The 17389-nt window shown below is 45.8% G+C and overlaps 1 protein-coding gene across 1 annotated transcript in view; it reads left to right on the top strand.

The window, feature by feature from the left end:
• The window catches only part of VAX2 (ventral anterior homeobox 2), a 41471-nt gene that overhangs the window by 2870 nt on the left and 21212 nt on the right, over window positions 1–17389 (top strand). The window contains exon 3 of the mRNA XM_027772938.1: window positions 9–169. Within this exon, the coding sequence (XP_027628739.1) occupies window positions 9–169 (161 nt within the window). The remainder of the gene's footprint in view (window positions 1–8; window positions 170–17389) is intronic.

Genomic DNA, 17389 nt, shown 5'->3' with positions numbered 1-17389 from the left:
GACCGCAGCGGAGCGGAGGACTTGCAAGCTGACGGGGATGGCCGTAGCCCAAGCGAGGTTGCTGGGACCTCGGCCTCCAGCCCTGCGGGATCCAAGGAGAGCAGCGTTGACAGCGACGGACTGCCCGGGCACGGCGAGGCTGACCACTGCCGCCGCATCCTGGTGCGAGGTAAGGGGACAGCCCGCGGCCCTGATCCAGTGGACACCCACGGTACTTCTACTGGGGCTTTCAGCCTTCCTCCAGCCTCCACCTCCCGTTTTATATATTCATTCATTCACCATCCAGTCATTCATTCAGCGAATATTTATTTGAGCGTCTATTGTGTAGTGGACACTGAGTTAAGTCAGGGGACAAAGCAGCGAATGGGACCGAAGAGGTCCTGTTTCCCCGCTCTACAGTTCTCAGCCCCTCCTGCGGGTCCCCTCGCCCTAGGCCCGCCCGGACCCGTGACTGAGGCGAGGGCCTGAAATAAGGGTGCGAGGTCCCGAGAGCCGGGTCCCCGCCCCCGCACCCCTCAGGGCAGGTGCGGAGAAAAGCGTCACGCGCGCTCTGCGGGGACAGGACGTGGAGGGACCAGCATCGGCTCCCGCGGGATGGAAGCGCCAGGGGTTCGTCCGGCGGGAAAGGGCCCGGACCCGGAGGGTGGCGTGTGCGGCGCTCACCCGCCTTCGCTTCGCTCTTTCAGTCCCCACTTCCTCGCGGCGCCTGGGCCCAGCGGCTCTCGGCGCCGCCTCTGCCTGGCCTGGCCTTTGGCGTCCTTCCCTTTCTCCCTCGCCCCTCGCGCTCCTCTCTTCTTTCCCGGCCATTTCTCTCCCCCGGACTCGCCTTCCCAGCAAGCACCCTCTTCCTGCAAGCGCCGCGGTCTGACTGCCCAGCTCTGCCCGGCCTGCTGGCAGCGAGGCCGAGGCTCCCCGGGTCCCCCAGCGCCAGCCTCGCACGAAGCCGAGGGCTCCGCTCTCACTGCATCTCCAGGCCTGGTTCAGCCAGACCGGAGGAGAAAGGAAACTCCGGGGTCTTGCCCTCAGCGGGTCCCCAGGCCGCAGCCAGCGCCAGAAGTCTGTTGCCCCGCCATCCAGAGCCTACGATCGCGGGTAATGGCCCTCCGCAGCGCCTTCGCTCCTTCTTCAGCCCCTTCGCTCGACTTCCCTGTTTCCTGCCTCTTCTTCTCCAGCGCCCAGCCTGGGAGCCACAGGGCCTCTGGAGGCGACTGGTCAGCGCTGATTTCCTGGCCCTCTGCCTGGGGACAGGGAGCCGGCCTAAAGCTGACTCCGGTCGCTCCAGCCGGGTTTCCCAAGTTTATTTGACCTGAGCGGGGCCACAGACAACTGGAACACCTTGGCCCTGAGGGCAGGAACATCCCTGCAGCTGCTGGGTGTCCATGGCTCTGGGAAAGGGGGGCAGGGCTCGTGTAGAGCTCGGAGGCAAACATGAAGGCGACTGCTGATTGTCTTGAACACAGAGCGGGGTCTCTGGCTTTCAGAAACATTTCTATTGGGTGCCCACTGCTGCAGCTTGGGTCAAGGCAGTTCCACCAAAGAAAATTCCCACAGTGTGGACCTGTTGGGGACCTGGGAGTGAGCTTAGACTCCATTCTATAGACTGTGGTGTGTCCTGAGTGCAAGGTGTGAGCAGCCATTTCAGTTCCATTAAGAAAATCTGTAGGGATTCCAATGACAGATAAATCGGTGCCCCAAGCCCACACACTTCCAGGATAAGACCTCAAAAACCTGCTTGTGACACTCATCACCCCACCCCATCTAAGAGTGGAGTGAGTTCTGTACCTACCCCCCACCCCGTCTGCTATTGCTGTGTATAGACCGAGTAACTTTTTTGTACAGATGCCAATTAAATAGCCCTCAGCTACAGAATCATTGAAGGCAGGAGTCTAAAATGGGGTGTGGCCTTCCAAGCTGGAAGCAGTCCCCAGTTGGGCAGAAATGGACTCCCACTGTACGTGGGGAAGCCTGTATATGTCCTAGGGGCTGTATGTTTCTAAATGTACAAACACAGTGATGTCATTACATAATGAAAATAAATATAACACAGAGTAGATATATTTACGCACCTACCTAACAGAAATGAAAGGCAAATGGGGCCCTTATAAATCCCTCAGCCCTTTCCCATTTAATGACGGGGAGGTTATTACAGGCCTGAAATGCCCAGGATGTCATTTACCACTAATCCTAGCAAGGGTCACCCGCACTCAGTCCAAGCCCGCAATGGCTCAGAGTGGAAGCTCGTAAATGAAACAGGCATTGGCGAGGGGGTGTCCATAGGCCCAGAATGAATGTTCCTCCTATATGCCTTAAGTATATTTCACGCTTGGCTTCTGAGAATACAACATCCCAAAATGCCTTGGGAGGAAGCCATTAAAAGTGGAAGGGAGGCTTCTGCCATTGTAGCCCTAGGTTGCAGCTGGAATAAGGACCCCCACTCCCTTTAGTTCCTTTCTGCACCCCACTCCACCCCAGTCTGCTGAGGGAGTCCTTTGGCACATGAAAGTAGGGGAGGGCTTGAGCACCAGAGTCAACCAAAGTTGATTTCAAATGCTGGCCTCGGCCTTGGCATCAGAACCAGTTTCTTTGTCTCTCTGTGTCTGTTTCCTCATCTGTACAAAGGGAAGGGCTTTCCATAAGGATCACATCACGGGAAGGTCCCCACAGGTCTCCATAAATATTTGTAGAACGAAAGAGAGGGGTCCCACACTCCACTCCTGTGGGTGGAGCAGTGGGCCTCAGTTGTTAGAGACCTCTCTCAACTTATCGGGACACCCTACTCCTCACCACCCCTCCCCACCCAGCCCTTCTGGCCCTAGGCCCAGGGACTGGTCTGTTGGGAGGCACAGCCTGGGACTGGAGAAGCAGTTGACGTTGTGGAGAATCAGCGCCACCCAGCAGACCACATGGTGCCGCCCCCTCCAGCCCCCTTGGCAGGAGTCTCACTGGGCCTGTGTCTCAAGCTTCCTACTACCTCTGCTAACAAAGGGTAGGGAGCCAGGGAGCCAGGGAGCCAGGGAGCCAGGGAGCCAGGGAGCCCTACCATGTTGCATAACCCTGCCTCAAAATGGAGGCGGCACACCGCACACAGGCACAAAGACGGCCACCAAGATGACAGGCATGGGGGCACAACAGGCACCCTGCATACCTCTCCAGACACAGCCAGGCAGGAGGCAACACACAGAAACAAGCAGCCTCCACACTGTGGCTCTATGCGGTGACCAGGCACTGGCCCTTTCGGTGGAGCCGGGATCCCGGCAGGCAGAAGACAGAGGTGGAAAAACTCGAACTCCAAATTCCCTGCAACTCACATCCGTGCTCTCAGATATGCCTAAGTGCTTCCCAAATTAATCCAGAGGCGAATTCAGACAGATCTTGATGGAGCAGAGAATGATGATCTGCCAGCAACACCTTGACCCAACAACTTTTATGGACATTGCCATGGCTCTTGGTCTCTGCTCACACAAAGGCTGGGGGTCCCTAGGGGCTGGGCGCTGTCCCTGCGGGTCTCAAAGTCCCTTTGGAATTGCATCCTCTGTACCCCTCAGTTTGGGAGCAGGAGCCCTGGGAGGAGTAACTTGCTCCCCAACCAGTGAAAATGCTTTTACCCCGGAGCTAGAGGGTTGCTCCTGGTGGCTGAGGGCCGTGGGAGGACTCCCCACAAAGGGCCCCTAGAGGGGCTGGGCAATGCCTCCGGTGGGTGAATGTGGGGGGAATTTACCTTAGTGGTGTTCAGTCCCTCTGAGAATTCACAGGCAGGCAGCCAGGACCTGCTCCTCAGAAGCACACATTTCCGAACGTGTATACACAGCACAATGGTGTGCACCGGATGGGTCTCTCACTCCACGACCAGCCGCGCCTGAAGACGCCTCACAAGAGGCCGGAGCTTTGGGCGGGGACAGATGGCCCCTCCAGCAGCGGGATCTGGGCTCAGCGCCATCCTGCATCCGCTTGCTTTCTGCTTGAATTTCCAGCAGCCGCTGGGCCCAGGAATCTCGGCCTGGACCGCAGGCCTAGCCTGCCCGGCAGGCGTTTTAACTACAGAGATGGGGAGGCTGAGTGTCCTATCATAATGACCCCTGTCCTGTGAGTCCCTGTTCTGCGGCCTCCACCCTCCCTTAGGCCTCCACCCGCCCTTAGTTTCGATAAACTAGTCTGTAAATAGCTTGCTAACCAGGACCGGTAGGCCAGGCTGCAAGGGAAAGGTTTAAGATGCTCATGCAGGAGACTGCACTTTGGGTATTTGTTTTTATTTTTTTATTTTAAGGTTGAAGGGTATAATGGACTTCTTTTTTATTTTCTTGAATTTGCTTTGTTTTATGTTCTTTCCTTTCGCTTTGTTTTTAGCAGCAGGAGACCCACATTCTCACCGTGGGTCTTTGCCATCCAGGCCAGGCCCTCCCATTTGGGTTTTTATTTTCTCCTATGTATACCTGTTCCCACTCCCAACACACACGCGCACGCAGGAACATGCACACATGCATACAGAAGCAGCCCAGCAACCAAACGTGTCCTCTTGGTGTATCTGGTGTGCCCTGTTTTCACTTTCAAGGAACTGTGGGGGGCGTTAGATGGCTCCTTCCCTTCTCACGCTATGCCTGCCCCCCTGCGTGGTCCCGTGGACCCCAGCCGCCCCGTGGAACCGTAAAGTAAATGCATAACTCCTTCCCCCACCCACCCACACGCATGCAGGGTCGGACCCCCAGGTAGCTCGGGGCTGACTCTCAGAGTCCAGAACCTCGAGTAGGTACCCAGGGTTGGGGGAAGGGAGAAGATCACGCAGTGTGCCTCCACCGGAAGGGGGTGGTCTACGCAGCCGGCTGACTCCAGTCGGTGGGCGCGCACAACCTGGAGGGAGGGAGGGAGAGTGCGATCACAGGTTAGGTAAGCCCGACGCCATCTTCTCTGCTACCTCCTGGCTCAGATCTGGGGCCATGGCCCCAAGCGCCCTCATTTGTGTAACTTCTTTGATTTATATTTTAGCCGGGAGTGCGGGGGAACATACGAATTTTGTCTTCTACTTCCTGTTTGTTTAGTACAAAATAATGATCGACCCGACTGTCTTGGGAACCAGCAGTTAGCGTAAGGACAGCCTGTAACCGGAGGACACCACCGAGGCCCAGTCAGCCCGGATAGTCTGGGCGCAGGATGGGTTCCCTCTCTCACCTCCCGGTGGGGGTTTGGTGGTGGGGATCTCGGCCTCCCAGGCTTTCTCTAGACAGGCGGATGGCGAGTGTCCGGATGGCATCCCTCACTGCGGAAAGAGGTGGCGGTGCCAGGCTGCTGCGGGCCTACAGAGGCGAGGGGGCGCACAGAGGAAGTTGGGGCTGCGGGGCGTGGGCGTGAGGGGTTCGCTCTGCGGTTCCAGCGCCGCCTGCAAAGGCCGGCCCCGCTTCACCCTCACCGCTCCGCTCGTCTGGGGTTTGACTCGTTCTGCAAACATCAATGCGCGCCTACTGTGTGCGGGACTGATTCCAGCCGGGGCTGCCCGCACGCAGCTTCCCAGCCAGGGGACCCGCGCGGGCTGCAGGCTGCGGCGGCAGGAGAGACACCCGCGCCAAGGTCCAGGGGGCGAATGCGGGCGTCGGGTGCCCTCCAGGCTGCACCCGCTCCAGGTGGGGGGTGACCTGCGCGCTCTGCCAGGTGCGTTTTTAGCTCACAGTGGGCACTAAGGAAATGCTTGTCGATAAGTGAAAGGACAGCAAATTGTCAAGTCGATTCGCAGGTAGAAGGCGGCCAGCTCCCTGCCCCCGAAGAACATGCGTCTGTTCTGAAATTATTTCCTGATTTTTTGACGTCAGGATGTTACTCACATATGAAATGGCGGTGATGGCAAAACACAGAATAATAAGATACAAACCTGTCAACACCATAGTTTTGAAGTTTGTGTTAATCCAAACTTTGGGAGGTACTGAAAAACCTCTTCTTCCTCGTTGTCCTCCTCCTCTTCATCATCGTCCTTACTGGAAGCCGGCTTAGAGGCCGGCCATGCTGGAGTATTAGGTGGTGGGACCAGAGCGCAGGGCCCATTCAAGGTCCTCAGTGAGTGTCCCAGCTCTCTGAGACCAACCTCAAAGCCAGCCAGAGGGTGACAGAAATAACTGGATAGATCTGTGCCACTGCCCCTCCTGCCTCACACGCCTGCGGGCCGCGGCTGGAGCCTGAAATAACCGGGCAATTGAAGCCACCGTTTCTTAAGTGTTTTGCTGGAACCGCTCACCCCTCAGGCGCTTCCCTGGGTGCCCACGTCGTCCACCCACCGAGCTGCAGGAGCCAGGATAGGGTAATGACACCAATGGGGGCCCAACCTCCCTCAGGGTCACACGTCTAATGTGGGCGGGTAGATAGAAGAAGTAAATTTAAAAAGGAGTCCGTGCGCCATAAAAAAACACAATCGGATGCGGCAGAAGGCTTCCAGAAATAGCCAGCCTTCCCAGTTCCCGGTGGGTCCTTCCAGGCAATTTTTCCACGCTCCTATATGAATATATTAAAAGCAGAATCATATTATGTAGGTTGTTTTGCAACTTACCTTACTAAGGAAGTTAATCAGCAGTGTTCATCTTTTCAGCTCCTCCAATTCACACAGTCCCCTGCCTGAAGAGTAAGTAGCCATTTGGTTGGGAAAGCCTTAATTCCCCTGACCTCTGGAAGGAGCGAGTGTGGTTTCCCCTTAATTTAAACACCGTGAAGTGAATTTCCAAGGAAAGTACTTTCTGAATGTTTATTTTCATAGGATCAATCTCTAGCAGTGCTTGATCTCTACTTCAAAAGACTTACACACACACACTCTTGAAAAAATGTTGTATTTCCTTATAAAAAAAAGGTGATTAATTCATTAAAACTTCTATTCTAAGTACACCGCAAAACCCTGTTTCATCCCAGAGCGTGGAATTCTCGCCCCACTCAAGCAGCCATTGTTACTGTTTCTAACATGTCTTTTCAGATCATTTTTACACTTCTACAAATCAATTTCACCATGTTATTATTTTTTCCAATATACCTTTGGATGTTAAAATTTCTTATTTTTAAAATTTTGTTTGTTTTTACCGATGCGTAGTATTACATTTATAGGGACTGAGTGGACCATAATGTATGTTATGTAACTAAGTACTGTGGTGGACGGTTCATTTTTTCCTTATCTATAGTTGTTATATATAATACCACACTAATAATAGACTTGTTCCTTGGTCATTTCCACATGTTGGGGTGTATATGTCAGAGAAGTTCCTAAAAGTGGGTTACTGGGGCAAAGGGTATCTGTGTTTGTCATCTGGAAGACAATGCCCAATTGCTTTCCATAATCAGTAAAAATTTACACTCTCATCAGCAGTGCCTGAAAATGCTTGTTTCTCTGTATTTTGCCAGCACCGTTCACACGACATCCTGATAGACATTTTCAAATGATGCTGTGGTAAACGTGTAGTAACTTAGTTACTGTTGCCACCTGCCACGTTGGTCATTATTTCTCTTTCCACCTTTGTCAGTCAGTAAGGCCTCACTGGTATTCTAATTTTTACTTCTTTGATTGTTAGTGAACATCGGTTCATGTCAGTCGACCACTGCTGTATTTCTTCTGCTGTTAGCTATTATTTCCTTGGACCGGCCTTAACTTTCAAATATCCCTCTATTTATTTATACAAACCAGGTATTATGGATAATATCCCAATTGCTTTCGATCTATGCTGCCATTTCTTTTAGTTTGCAATTTGTTTTTTAATTATGTTTACGATGGGTTTTGTTTTCTGGAGAATAAAATATTTTGTAATTATAAAAGCAATTCATGCTCTTTTGATATGTTACGTAAAAGTAGAAAGTTCCTTGCTTCCCCCATATAATAGGCTACGACTTCCAGGATTCACCTCCTAAACATTTCCTAGTACTAGCAAAACACAAATATGTAAGTTACGTGCTATGGTTTTTTTTTTTTTTGTCTGCAAACTACCTTTCATTTAACAACTATTTATGGGACACTTTTCACCTAGAACTGTTTGATTCTTTTTAATAGCTGCATAGTATCCATTCATGTGATTTATTTAACAAGTTTCATATTGGCCAATAGATTGTTCTACTTTTTTCACTATTAAAAATGATAATGTAGTGAACATCTTTGTATCCTAGTTTGCACAGTGATTTTGAAAGATCTCATGGAACAGTTTGAAAAATGTAAAAATAGGTAGAATAGTTCATGTTAAGAGATCATTGCTAATCTTTTTTGGTTATGATAATAGTACTGTAAATAAGGTTTTATTAAAGCATTTTTAAAAAGACATATACTGAAATACTTATGGATGAAATGATATGGTACCTGGGAGATGCTAAAAATTATGGTAGTATAGAAGAAATAGGACTGCTTCTGAGTTTATAATAATTGAAGCTCAGAGTATAGGTATACCAAAGTTCAATATAGTAATCTTTCTGATTTTGTGTATGTTTGAAATTTGTCCTAGCAAGATGTTTAAAATAATAAGAATCACTTCATATGTACACCGTATGAGTAAAAATTACAGGGTGAATTCTTAGAAAGGAATGTTTAAAATCCAGGTATATATACTTAAAGTTATGATAGGTAAATTTCAAATTTTATGCCAAATATGTTGTACTAAAACTTCCAGCAATCAATATATACATGTGCCATTTCCCCATAACCCCCCAACCCTGGGTTTACTCATCTTTTACAGTGAAATATTTTCCCATGAAAAAAACTTTTTTTTTTAAATTAGCCTAGCACTTTTAATTGCCAAAGAGGTAACAAATGCTTTCGTATATCTAGGCTTCATTTTAATTTCTTCCGTGAATTATTGATTCATGTATTTTAACATCTCCCTATTGAATTGCTCATTGTCTTCTTACCATTGTAAATGCTATTTATATACTAAGGAAATGAGGCATTATTTGTGACATGTTACAAATGTCTCCCAGGTCTTTTTCTTTTTTCAAAACTTGGGCTTGTGAGATTTTTTTTTTTGTCCTAAACTGAAATTTAAATTGCAATTACTTTCAATGGTTCCTTCCTTTTGGGCTTCTAGATTTCAGATCTTGATTAGTTATGTTTATATATATAAAAATTTGTAACCAAGATTTTAAAATATGTATGTGTGTGTGTATTTATATGTGCGTATATGTGTATTCATATGTGTGTTTATGTACACACTCATATATATCTTAGAATATTTGTTACGAAAAATTTTTTGTTACATAGGCTTTGCAGCAAACCAAGCAATAGAAACACGCACAAAGAAGTAGGAGAGAAATTGTCCCTTCCTGATGAACTTTCAAGCAAGATGCTTATCTCGCCACAACTGCTCCTGTGTAGGTATAACCACACACAGAGTTCAGCTTTACTTTTTTTTTTTTTTTTAATAAAAATAGGTTTATTTCTCTGTTCACTTCATGCATAAGGAGCGTCCAGTCAGTATATGGATATGTACCTCATTCTCCTTCATGTGTGCATCATGCCAAAGGCATGGCTACCCTGTGATTTCATCAACAATCTTCCTACCAATGATCATTCAGCTTTTTCTCCATCCCCCCTCCCAAAAAAAACCCTATAGTACAAACAATGCGTCTGTCTTCATCAAATATGTCAATATTTTTCTGGAATAGAAAGTTTTATAAAATGTCTGAGACAAAAGGGCTGTGCATTTTAAATTGAGCTAGGTGCTATACAATTAGCCTCAGAAAACTTACATTGTATTAATTTATGTTCTTATTAACAAAGCTCCAGGCACCCTACTTCTCCCCTGTGCCAGTGCAATCTGCTCAGTCTGCTAGATAAAATACCACATTTAAAAAAAAAAAAGCAAAACATAAAAGGGATTTCATTGCTGTTTTAGCTTTTATTCCTATGATTCTATCTGAGCCAAAGTATTCTTAAAATATTTATTAGCCACTCGAACCAGAGGCTTCAAAAAGTTTGTTGAAAGATGGAAAGTATGAATTGATTTTGATACTAAAAAAAAAAAAAATGGAAACCAGGCATAGTTTTGCCATGATACACATTTTCAGGAACTTTTTGAAAACATCCTCGTATTTCTTTTCTGAATTCATTCAGTTTCCCATTGAACTCCTTCACTGCACGTACTAGTCCGCAGAGGCTGTGTGTACTAAGCATTAGCGCTCCCTTATCTGTATAGCATGAGTATTTTCTCCTGATCTGTCATTTGCCTTTTCATTGTCTTTTACTCTATGGAAGCTAGGTACTCAAATCTGTCATGCAGTTTCCTTTTTAAAAATTCTTGGGGCCACGAGACCAGCAGTTAACGTAATGGCTATGTTGCTGGACTCCCATGTAGTCGACCTCAGTTCGAGTTCCGGACCCGGTGGCTTAAACTCATGCTGAGTGTGTGTGTGTGTGTGTGCCCAAGATCCCGGGAGGAGAATGGAGGAGAAGAGATTGCAGCGTGGTCATCACCCCTGGGGGGTGATTTCTTGCTTTCTGTCTCTCTGTCTCTCTCTGTCTTTCTGGTGAGTGCAGGCGCCCAATAGCAAAAACCTCTCCAAAAAAAAAAATATTCTTGGAGCCAGCAAGTGGTGTGATGGTTAAAGGCACTGAACTTCCACATGGCCAACCATGGTTCGGGTCCTGGACCTGGTGGCTTGCTTTCTCACATTCCCTGTCTCTGCCTGGTCAAATTAAAATAATAATAATAAAGTTAAATAAAATGATTCTTTTAAAAAATTATTCTATGGGGGCCAGTAGGTGGCATGGTGGTTGAGATTGCTGGACTCCCACTTGGCCAACCATGGTTCGGGTCCTGGACCTGGTGGCTTGCTCTCTCACTGCCCCCCGCCCCTTGCTGTGGTCAAATTAAAATAAATAAATAAGTAAATGAATAAATAAAAAATAATTCTTTTAAAATGCTTTTTTTTGTTTTTCTTCACATTTTAGAGCTTTATTTTAAAAATTTGCTATCTATCTTTGTTTTATCAGATGGAGTGTAAGATAAGTGGCTATATCAAATAGTAAACTAATTGTCCAGAAGTCATGCCTTTACTCGTCTGCTCTTCCCTCTAACTAATTTGAAATTTCATCTTCATAACATACCAGATCCCATACATGCATGAATTCTCTTCATAAGGCTTTATGCTGGCACCGTACCATTTTGGTTGCTGTCTGTAATACATCTTGTTGTGTTGCAATGAAAGTATTATCTCTTTATTCTTTCATATTTTTTTCTTAACTATTCTTCCATTTTTTATCTTCCCAATAACCTTGAGAATAAATTTTCTAAAAGAAATTTCTATAGGAATCACACTATATTTGTAGGGCAGGGCAGGAAAGACCTACGTATTCACAGGTCATTGTGCCGGGAAACCACGTGAACTCTAGGTGGGAAATGAAGGCAGGGAGGGCTCTGAGGGGTCTACTGGCAGAGGCACCAGGGAGGGGTACTGTTTAGTGCTAGGGGGGAGTGTTAGTTAATTATTATCAGGCCAGGGATCACCATCTTTCCCAAGCAAAGACCTCTTGATGGAGTTTACCATCTCTCATAGCCTCAGAACCCCCTCCTCTTTGAAAGACCTAAAGTGCAGCAAAACTCAGGCAGGACTTACTCCATTTAAGTGCAAGCATTTTCACTCTGACAAGCAAAGTGCTTATCCACAAGGAGGCTCTGTAATGAAAACTGTCCCTTCTTCCTGGTGCTCCTCCCAAACTCCATCCCGAAAAGGAGCACTTTGGGCAGGGAGCCTGCGTCAGTAAGAATAGACTGGATTTTGCTACAGAGACAACCTCAAATCTCAGAGGTCTGACAAAACAGAAGTGCATTTCTCACATGACAAATCCATGCAAAGTGAACAGTGGCTTATCCTGGAACTCAGAACCCCCGGCTGATAAAATGTCTTCATCTGATTCCTGCTTCCAAGACCATCCCAGCAGGGAGAAAAGCACATATGCGCTGTGGTTATTGGGCTTTGATTATTTGAGGGAGGGATGGTAATATCCCTCTGTTTTGTTTTATTGTCTTTCCAGCTCTCATTCTTTCTTTTCTTTTCTTTTCTTTTCTTTTCTTTTCTTTTCTTTTCTTTTCTTTTCTTTTCTTTTCTTTTCTTTTCTTTTTTTTTCTTTCCTTTAAGTTTCTTTTCTTTTCTTTTCTTTTCTTTTCTTGGAAAGAGAGAAATCACTCCCGCAGGGGAGGTGACCACACCTCAATCCCTTCTCCTCTGTTCTCTCAGGATTTTGGGCAGGCACACACATTTGCCTTGTGTCACATTGTCAAGCCTCCAGGTCTGGGACTGGAACTGCAGAATCGGCCATCTGGGATCCAGCGTCTTAACCTCCAAGCCATCTGCTGGCCCTCTTTACTGATTTTTAAATGTACTTTTTTAGAAATTAAAAATAAATTATTTTAAATTTATTATCTGTTTCCCTCCCCAATGTAAGGTCTACGGGAATAGGACCTTGTCTATTTTGTTCATTTCTGTATCCCCGAACCCTAGAACAGTACTTGGCATGTGGTAGGCACTTACTACATATCTGTTGGATGATTACATATAGTTCTTATTTACGTAAATGGGATAATACTACACATATTATTTTATTCCTTTCTTGCATTTAGCATCAGTGTATAAACATAGTGCCTCATTCTTTTAAATTGCTACGTGGTATTTTATGATATGAATGTACCGTAATTTGTTCAGCCATCGATGGAACATTGAAGATATTTTCAAATTTGGGATATTTTGAGTGATACTGCAACAAATAGACCTTGGAGCACATGAGCTTGTGTTTCTCTAGAACAAATACCTATTAAAATAAAATCACTTGAGCAAAAATGTTGTGCATGATTAATCTTGATAAATACAGCCATGTTAGGTTGCAATCATTTATGGTCTGACTGACAGCGTATGAAGTGTGGATTTCCTTACCTACATCATTTTTTACTTAACTGCCTATTAATGTCTATCCAACCTACGGGAGATAAATGACTCTTCTACTGTGGCCCTACTTGCATTATCTTGGAAACTCAATCTATGTTTATATTGTTGGCCATTTGGATGTCTTTTTCTGTAAATGACCCAAATAGATTACTTGATTTTTTTCCCTTTATTTATGATAGAGCATATGTGCATACATGGGGGGGCGGGGAGAGAGGCAGACCCTCCACAGGGGCTGGTCACGCTGTGATTGACTTCCCAGCCCGTGGGATCGTGGGTATTCCTGCGCATGCCCAATGTGTCGCGGGCTGACCAAGGCCGGGTATTTGGTCTCTATGTGGAATCTGGCTTTTCTTGAGCCGCGTATTACTGCTGCTATATGAAGCCAGCCCTGATCATTTTTAAAAATTATTCTAGTTCCTTTTTATAAAAAAATATATATATTAATTTATTTATAGTGTTTCTTTGCCTCTTTTAAATGTGTTTCCTTCCCACCTGTATTTTGTATTATACCTTGGTTCTGGTGCTTTTGTTAGGCAGCTCTTGGCTTTAATACAAATACGTTATTTGCGTTTTCTTTCTAGACTCCAGGGGTGTGTTTTGCTTAAAGAGCTCCCCCAAAGCCTAAGATTATAAAAGCATCCTCCTATGTTTTCTTATCATGCCTTTATCATTTCGTAGTCTATGATTTTCTCTGCAATCCTTCTGAAACTTATTACTTATAGAGGGAGACAAGGTTTTAACCTAATTTTATTCTAAAACAGTTGCCAGTCTACTCCACTTACTAGGTCAGATCTTTTGCATTTAGAATGCTTTTATCACAAACTCGACTGTGAACGCATGTGTCTTAGTGGACTCTTCACTCTATTGTTTCTCAACATTGAGTTATGAGTACCATCTTCATTTCTGTATATTGACATTCCATTTATTTTTATTTATTTTAATGAACCAGAGGGCATGTGCGTTTACCAGAGATAGAGAGAGAGGGAAAACGAGAAAGCTTGTCCCTGTGGAGGATGGTCATGCTGCAATTCCATCCCTCCATTTGTCCCTCCTTTTGGGATTTTGGGCATGCACACGCATGTTCCCTGCATGTTTATCAAGCCGATGGGTTCAGGATCCAGCCGCTTTAACCACCATGCCACTGGCTGGCTCTGTATTCTGTTTATTTACTTAATATTTCAGAGCAATGCATTTTAAAATTAAATATCTTCTTTAGCCTCATCCCAAGCATATAAAATCATGGGTTTAATTTTTTTGTGTAGTAAGTGTATAGCTTTTGAAACAACAAATGTTTTTTTCACGTACCCTTTAAAATCATCTTATAAATCACAAACTGAACCCAGAGGCACGTTGGGGGAACACCATGGTATTCTTTCTACAATGAATTTGTCAGTTTCTCTGACAACATAGCACCAACTTTATGACATGTCTTCTTGTTGTTAACCTTTTATTTTGAAATCATTCTAAACTGACGAGAAGTTTTAAAGATGGTGCAGGGCAGTCCTGGGGGTACTGTCACCTGGCCTCCCCCATGGGTGTTCTTGCACCTCTGTCTCACGTTACCGAGAGCAGGGAATTACCAGCAGCGCCCTGCGATGAACGAGGCTAACCGTCCTGGGTCTCACCCGGTTTTCCTTGCTCTCACCTTTTTGTCTCTGTGGATAGTTCTGTATAGCTCTGTGTTATTTTAACATTTTAGATCCACAAAATGATCACCACAGTCGAAATACAGAACTGTGGTGTCCCCGCGAGGGAATTTCCTACGCTACCCAGGTATCGTCGTGTCCTGCCTCTGTCCCCAAACCCTGGCAGCCACGGATCTGTTCTCTCCCTCTGTGATTTTGTCATTCTGATGTTACATGAATGGAGCCATACAGTACATGGATTTGGAAACTGACTTTTTTCACTCAGTGTATCTTCCTGAGTAAATCGTCGTGTGCATCAGTACTTCTCTCTTTTTATTGCTGAGTCGTACCCGTAGCATGGTTGTACCACAGTTCACTTAACGGTTCACTTATTGAAAGATGTGTTTTGTTTCCATCTGGAGATACTACAAATAAAGCTGTGGCAAATATTTGTGTACAAGGTTTTATACTTTATTTTTAAAATTTTTGTTGTAGGGCATGTGCACTCGCTGGAGAGACCCAGAGAGAGAAAAAGAGAGAAAGTGAGAAAGCTGAACCCGCAGTTCATTCTTCCTAACGACCTACATGTATACACACCTATCCCTGCGTCCAGGTCCACGGCGATGTCTGTGTGTGTACATTTTAGCTTTTGTGTGAGGTGCATGTGCTCACTGGAGAGTGATAGAGAGAGAGAAAGCAAGAAAGTCCCTCCCAGGAGGGCTGGCCACACCACAATCCCTTCTCCTCCATCTGCGTTGGGACGCATGCACGTGCATTCAATGTGTTTTCCAAGCCACCAGATTTGGGGCTTGAACTGCAAAGTTGGTCATGTGGGATCTAGCTGCCTTAGCCACCACATCACGGGCTAGCCCCGTGTACAAGCTTTTGTGTAAACAGAGGATTTCATTTTTCTAGAATAAATGCCCAGGAGTTCAGTCACTGGTTTGTGTGCTGAGCATATATTTAACTCTTTTTCTTTTCTTTCTTTTTTTTTTTGGAGAGGTTTTTGCTATAGGGTACGTGTGCTCGCCAGACAGACAGAGAGAGACAGAGAGATAGAAAGCGAGAAATCAGGGGTGATTTCTCTTCCATTCTCCTCTCGGGATCTTGGGCAACCACGCACACGCGCCCGGTGTGAGTTTAAGCCACTGGGTCTGGGACTCGAACTGCAGTCAACTACGTGGGAGTCCAGCGACATAGCCATTATGCTAACTGCTGGTCCCGGAGCATATATTTAACTCTTAAAGAAACTTCCAGTCTGGTTTTTAGATCAGCTGTACCATTTTTTATTCCTACCGGCAGTGTGAGAGATTGTTTCTCCACATCCTCATCCTTTTTTTTTGAGAGAGAGTTTTTTTGTTTTGTTTTGTTATGGGTTTTTCTTTGTTGTTGTTTTGTTTTGTTTTGTTTTTTAGAATTATTTTATTTAGGGACCGGTAGGTGGCAGGGTGGGTAAGGGCACTGGACTCCCACATGGCCGACTGTGGTTCAAGTCCCAGACCTGGCAGCTTGCTTTCTCACTTTCTCTCTCTCTCTCTGTCCCTCTCTGGTCAAATTAAAAATAGGTAGATAAATTAAATTAAATTAATTTTTTACATTAAAATTATTTTATTTCACTTTATTTACTTATCTTAATTTGACCAGAGAGGGACAGAGAGAGAAAGTGAGAAAGCAAATCACCAGGTCCAGGACTTGAACTGCAGGTGACCATGTGGTAGTCCAGTGCCCTTACCCACCCTGCCATCTGCCAGCCCTGAAAGAGATTTTTTTTTTTTTTTGCTATAGGGCACATGCATTGGCCAGAGAGACAGAGAGAAAGAGAGATAAAAATCTAGAAATCACCCCCCACGTGGGAGAGCCACACCGCAATCCCTTCTCCATTCTCTTGGGATCTTGGCGTGCATGCATACATGCCCAGTGGAATTTGCAAGTTGCTGGGTCCAGAACTCAAACCACAGCCAACCACATGGGAGTCCAGTGCCTTAAACACTGTGCCACCTGCTGGCCCCACCACTGGCACTCTTTTTGTTTTTTAAAGAATTATTTATTTAATTTTATTTATTCATTCGTTTTATTTATTTATTTATTTTAATTTGATCAGAGAGACACAGAGAGAGAGAGAGTGAGAGGAGGAAAGTGAGAAAGCAAGCCACCAGGTCTGAGACTTGAACCGTGGTTGGCCATGTGGGAATCCAGTGCCCTTATCCACCACGCCACTTGCCGGCCCCCACCATTGGCACACTTAACTTTTTGTTTGTTTTAGCTATTCTAATAAGTGTTTCTCGTGTTGAATAAAACTAAATTTAGGCTCAGGAAGCCTCTGTACTCTCGTACTTGAGTTCTTGTGTATAAACTGCAATTCACCTTAGTACATGAATAAACTGAAAATCTCATTTAGGAGCATGCTTCAGTAATGCATAGCTGGGTCTTGGACAATCCTGGCAGCCACACTCGTGGCTCGTAGCGGCCCAGTCTGTACTGTGTTCAATGAGGCAAATGCAGCCATAACTAACCTGGCTGTTTCTCTACCTCATTTCCATTTTCTGTATGTTATTTCTTTTTTTCTTCTGTCCAGAAATGTTACCTAACCATGTGGCAGCCCAGAGTTTCTGAGAACCAGTTCTGGGGGTTGCCAGACTCAGAAATCATGCTTTACTCAAGTAAATGATTGAATTTAATTTGTCTGAGACCAGCAGATAGCATAATGGTTACATCGCTGGACTCCCACATAGTCAACCGCAGTTTGAGTCCCAGACTGGGTGGCTTAAAATTCACACCGTGTGTGTGTGTGTGCGTGTGTGCCCACGATGCTGAGAGGAGAATGGACGAGAAGGGATTGCAGCGTGGTCATCCCCCCTGGGGGGTGATTTCTCACTTTCTGTCTCTCT

Source organism: Tupaia chinensis, unplaced genomic scaffold (assembly GCF_000334495.1).
Source record: "Tupaia chinensis unplaced genomic scaffold, TupChi_1.0 Scaffold000316_1, whole genome shotgun sequence".
Taxonomy (NCBI): Eukaryota; Metazoa; Chordata; class Mammalia; order Scandentia; family Tupaiidae; genus Tupaia; species Tupaia belangeri.
This window is presented reverse-complemented; position numbering and strand designations above follow the sequence as displayed.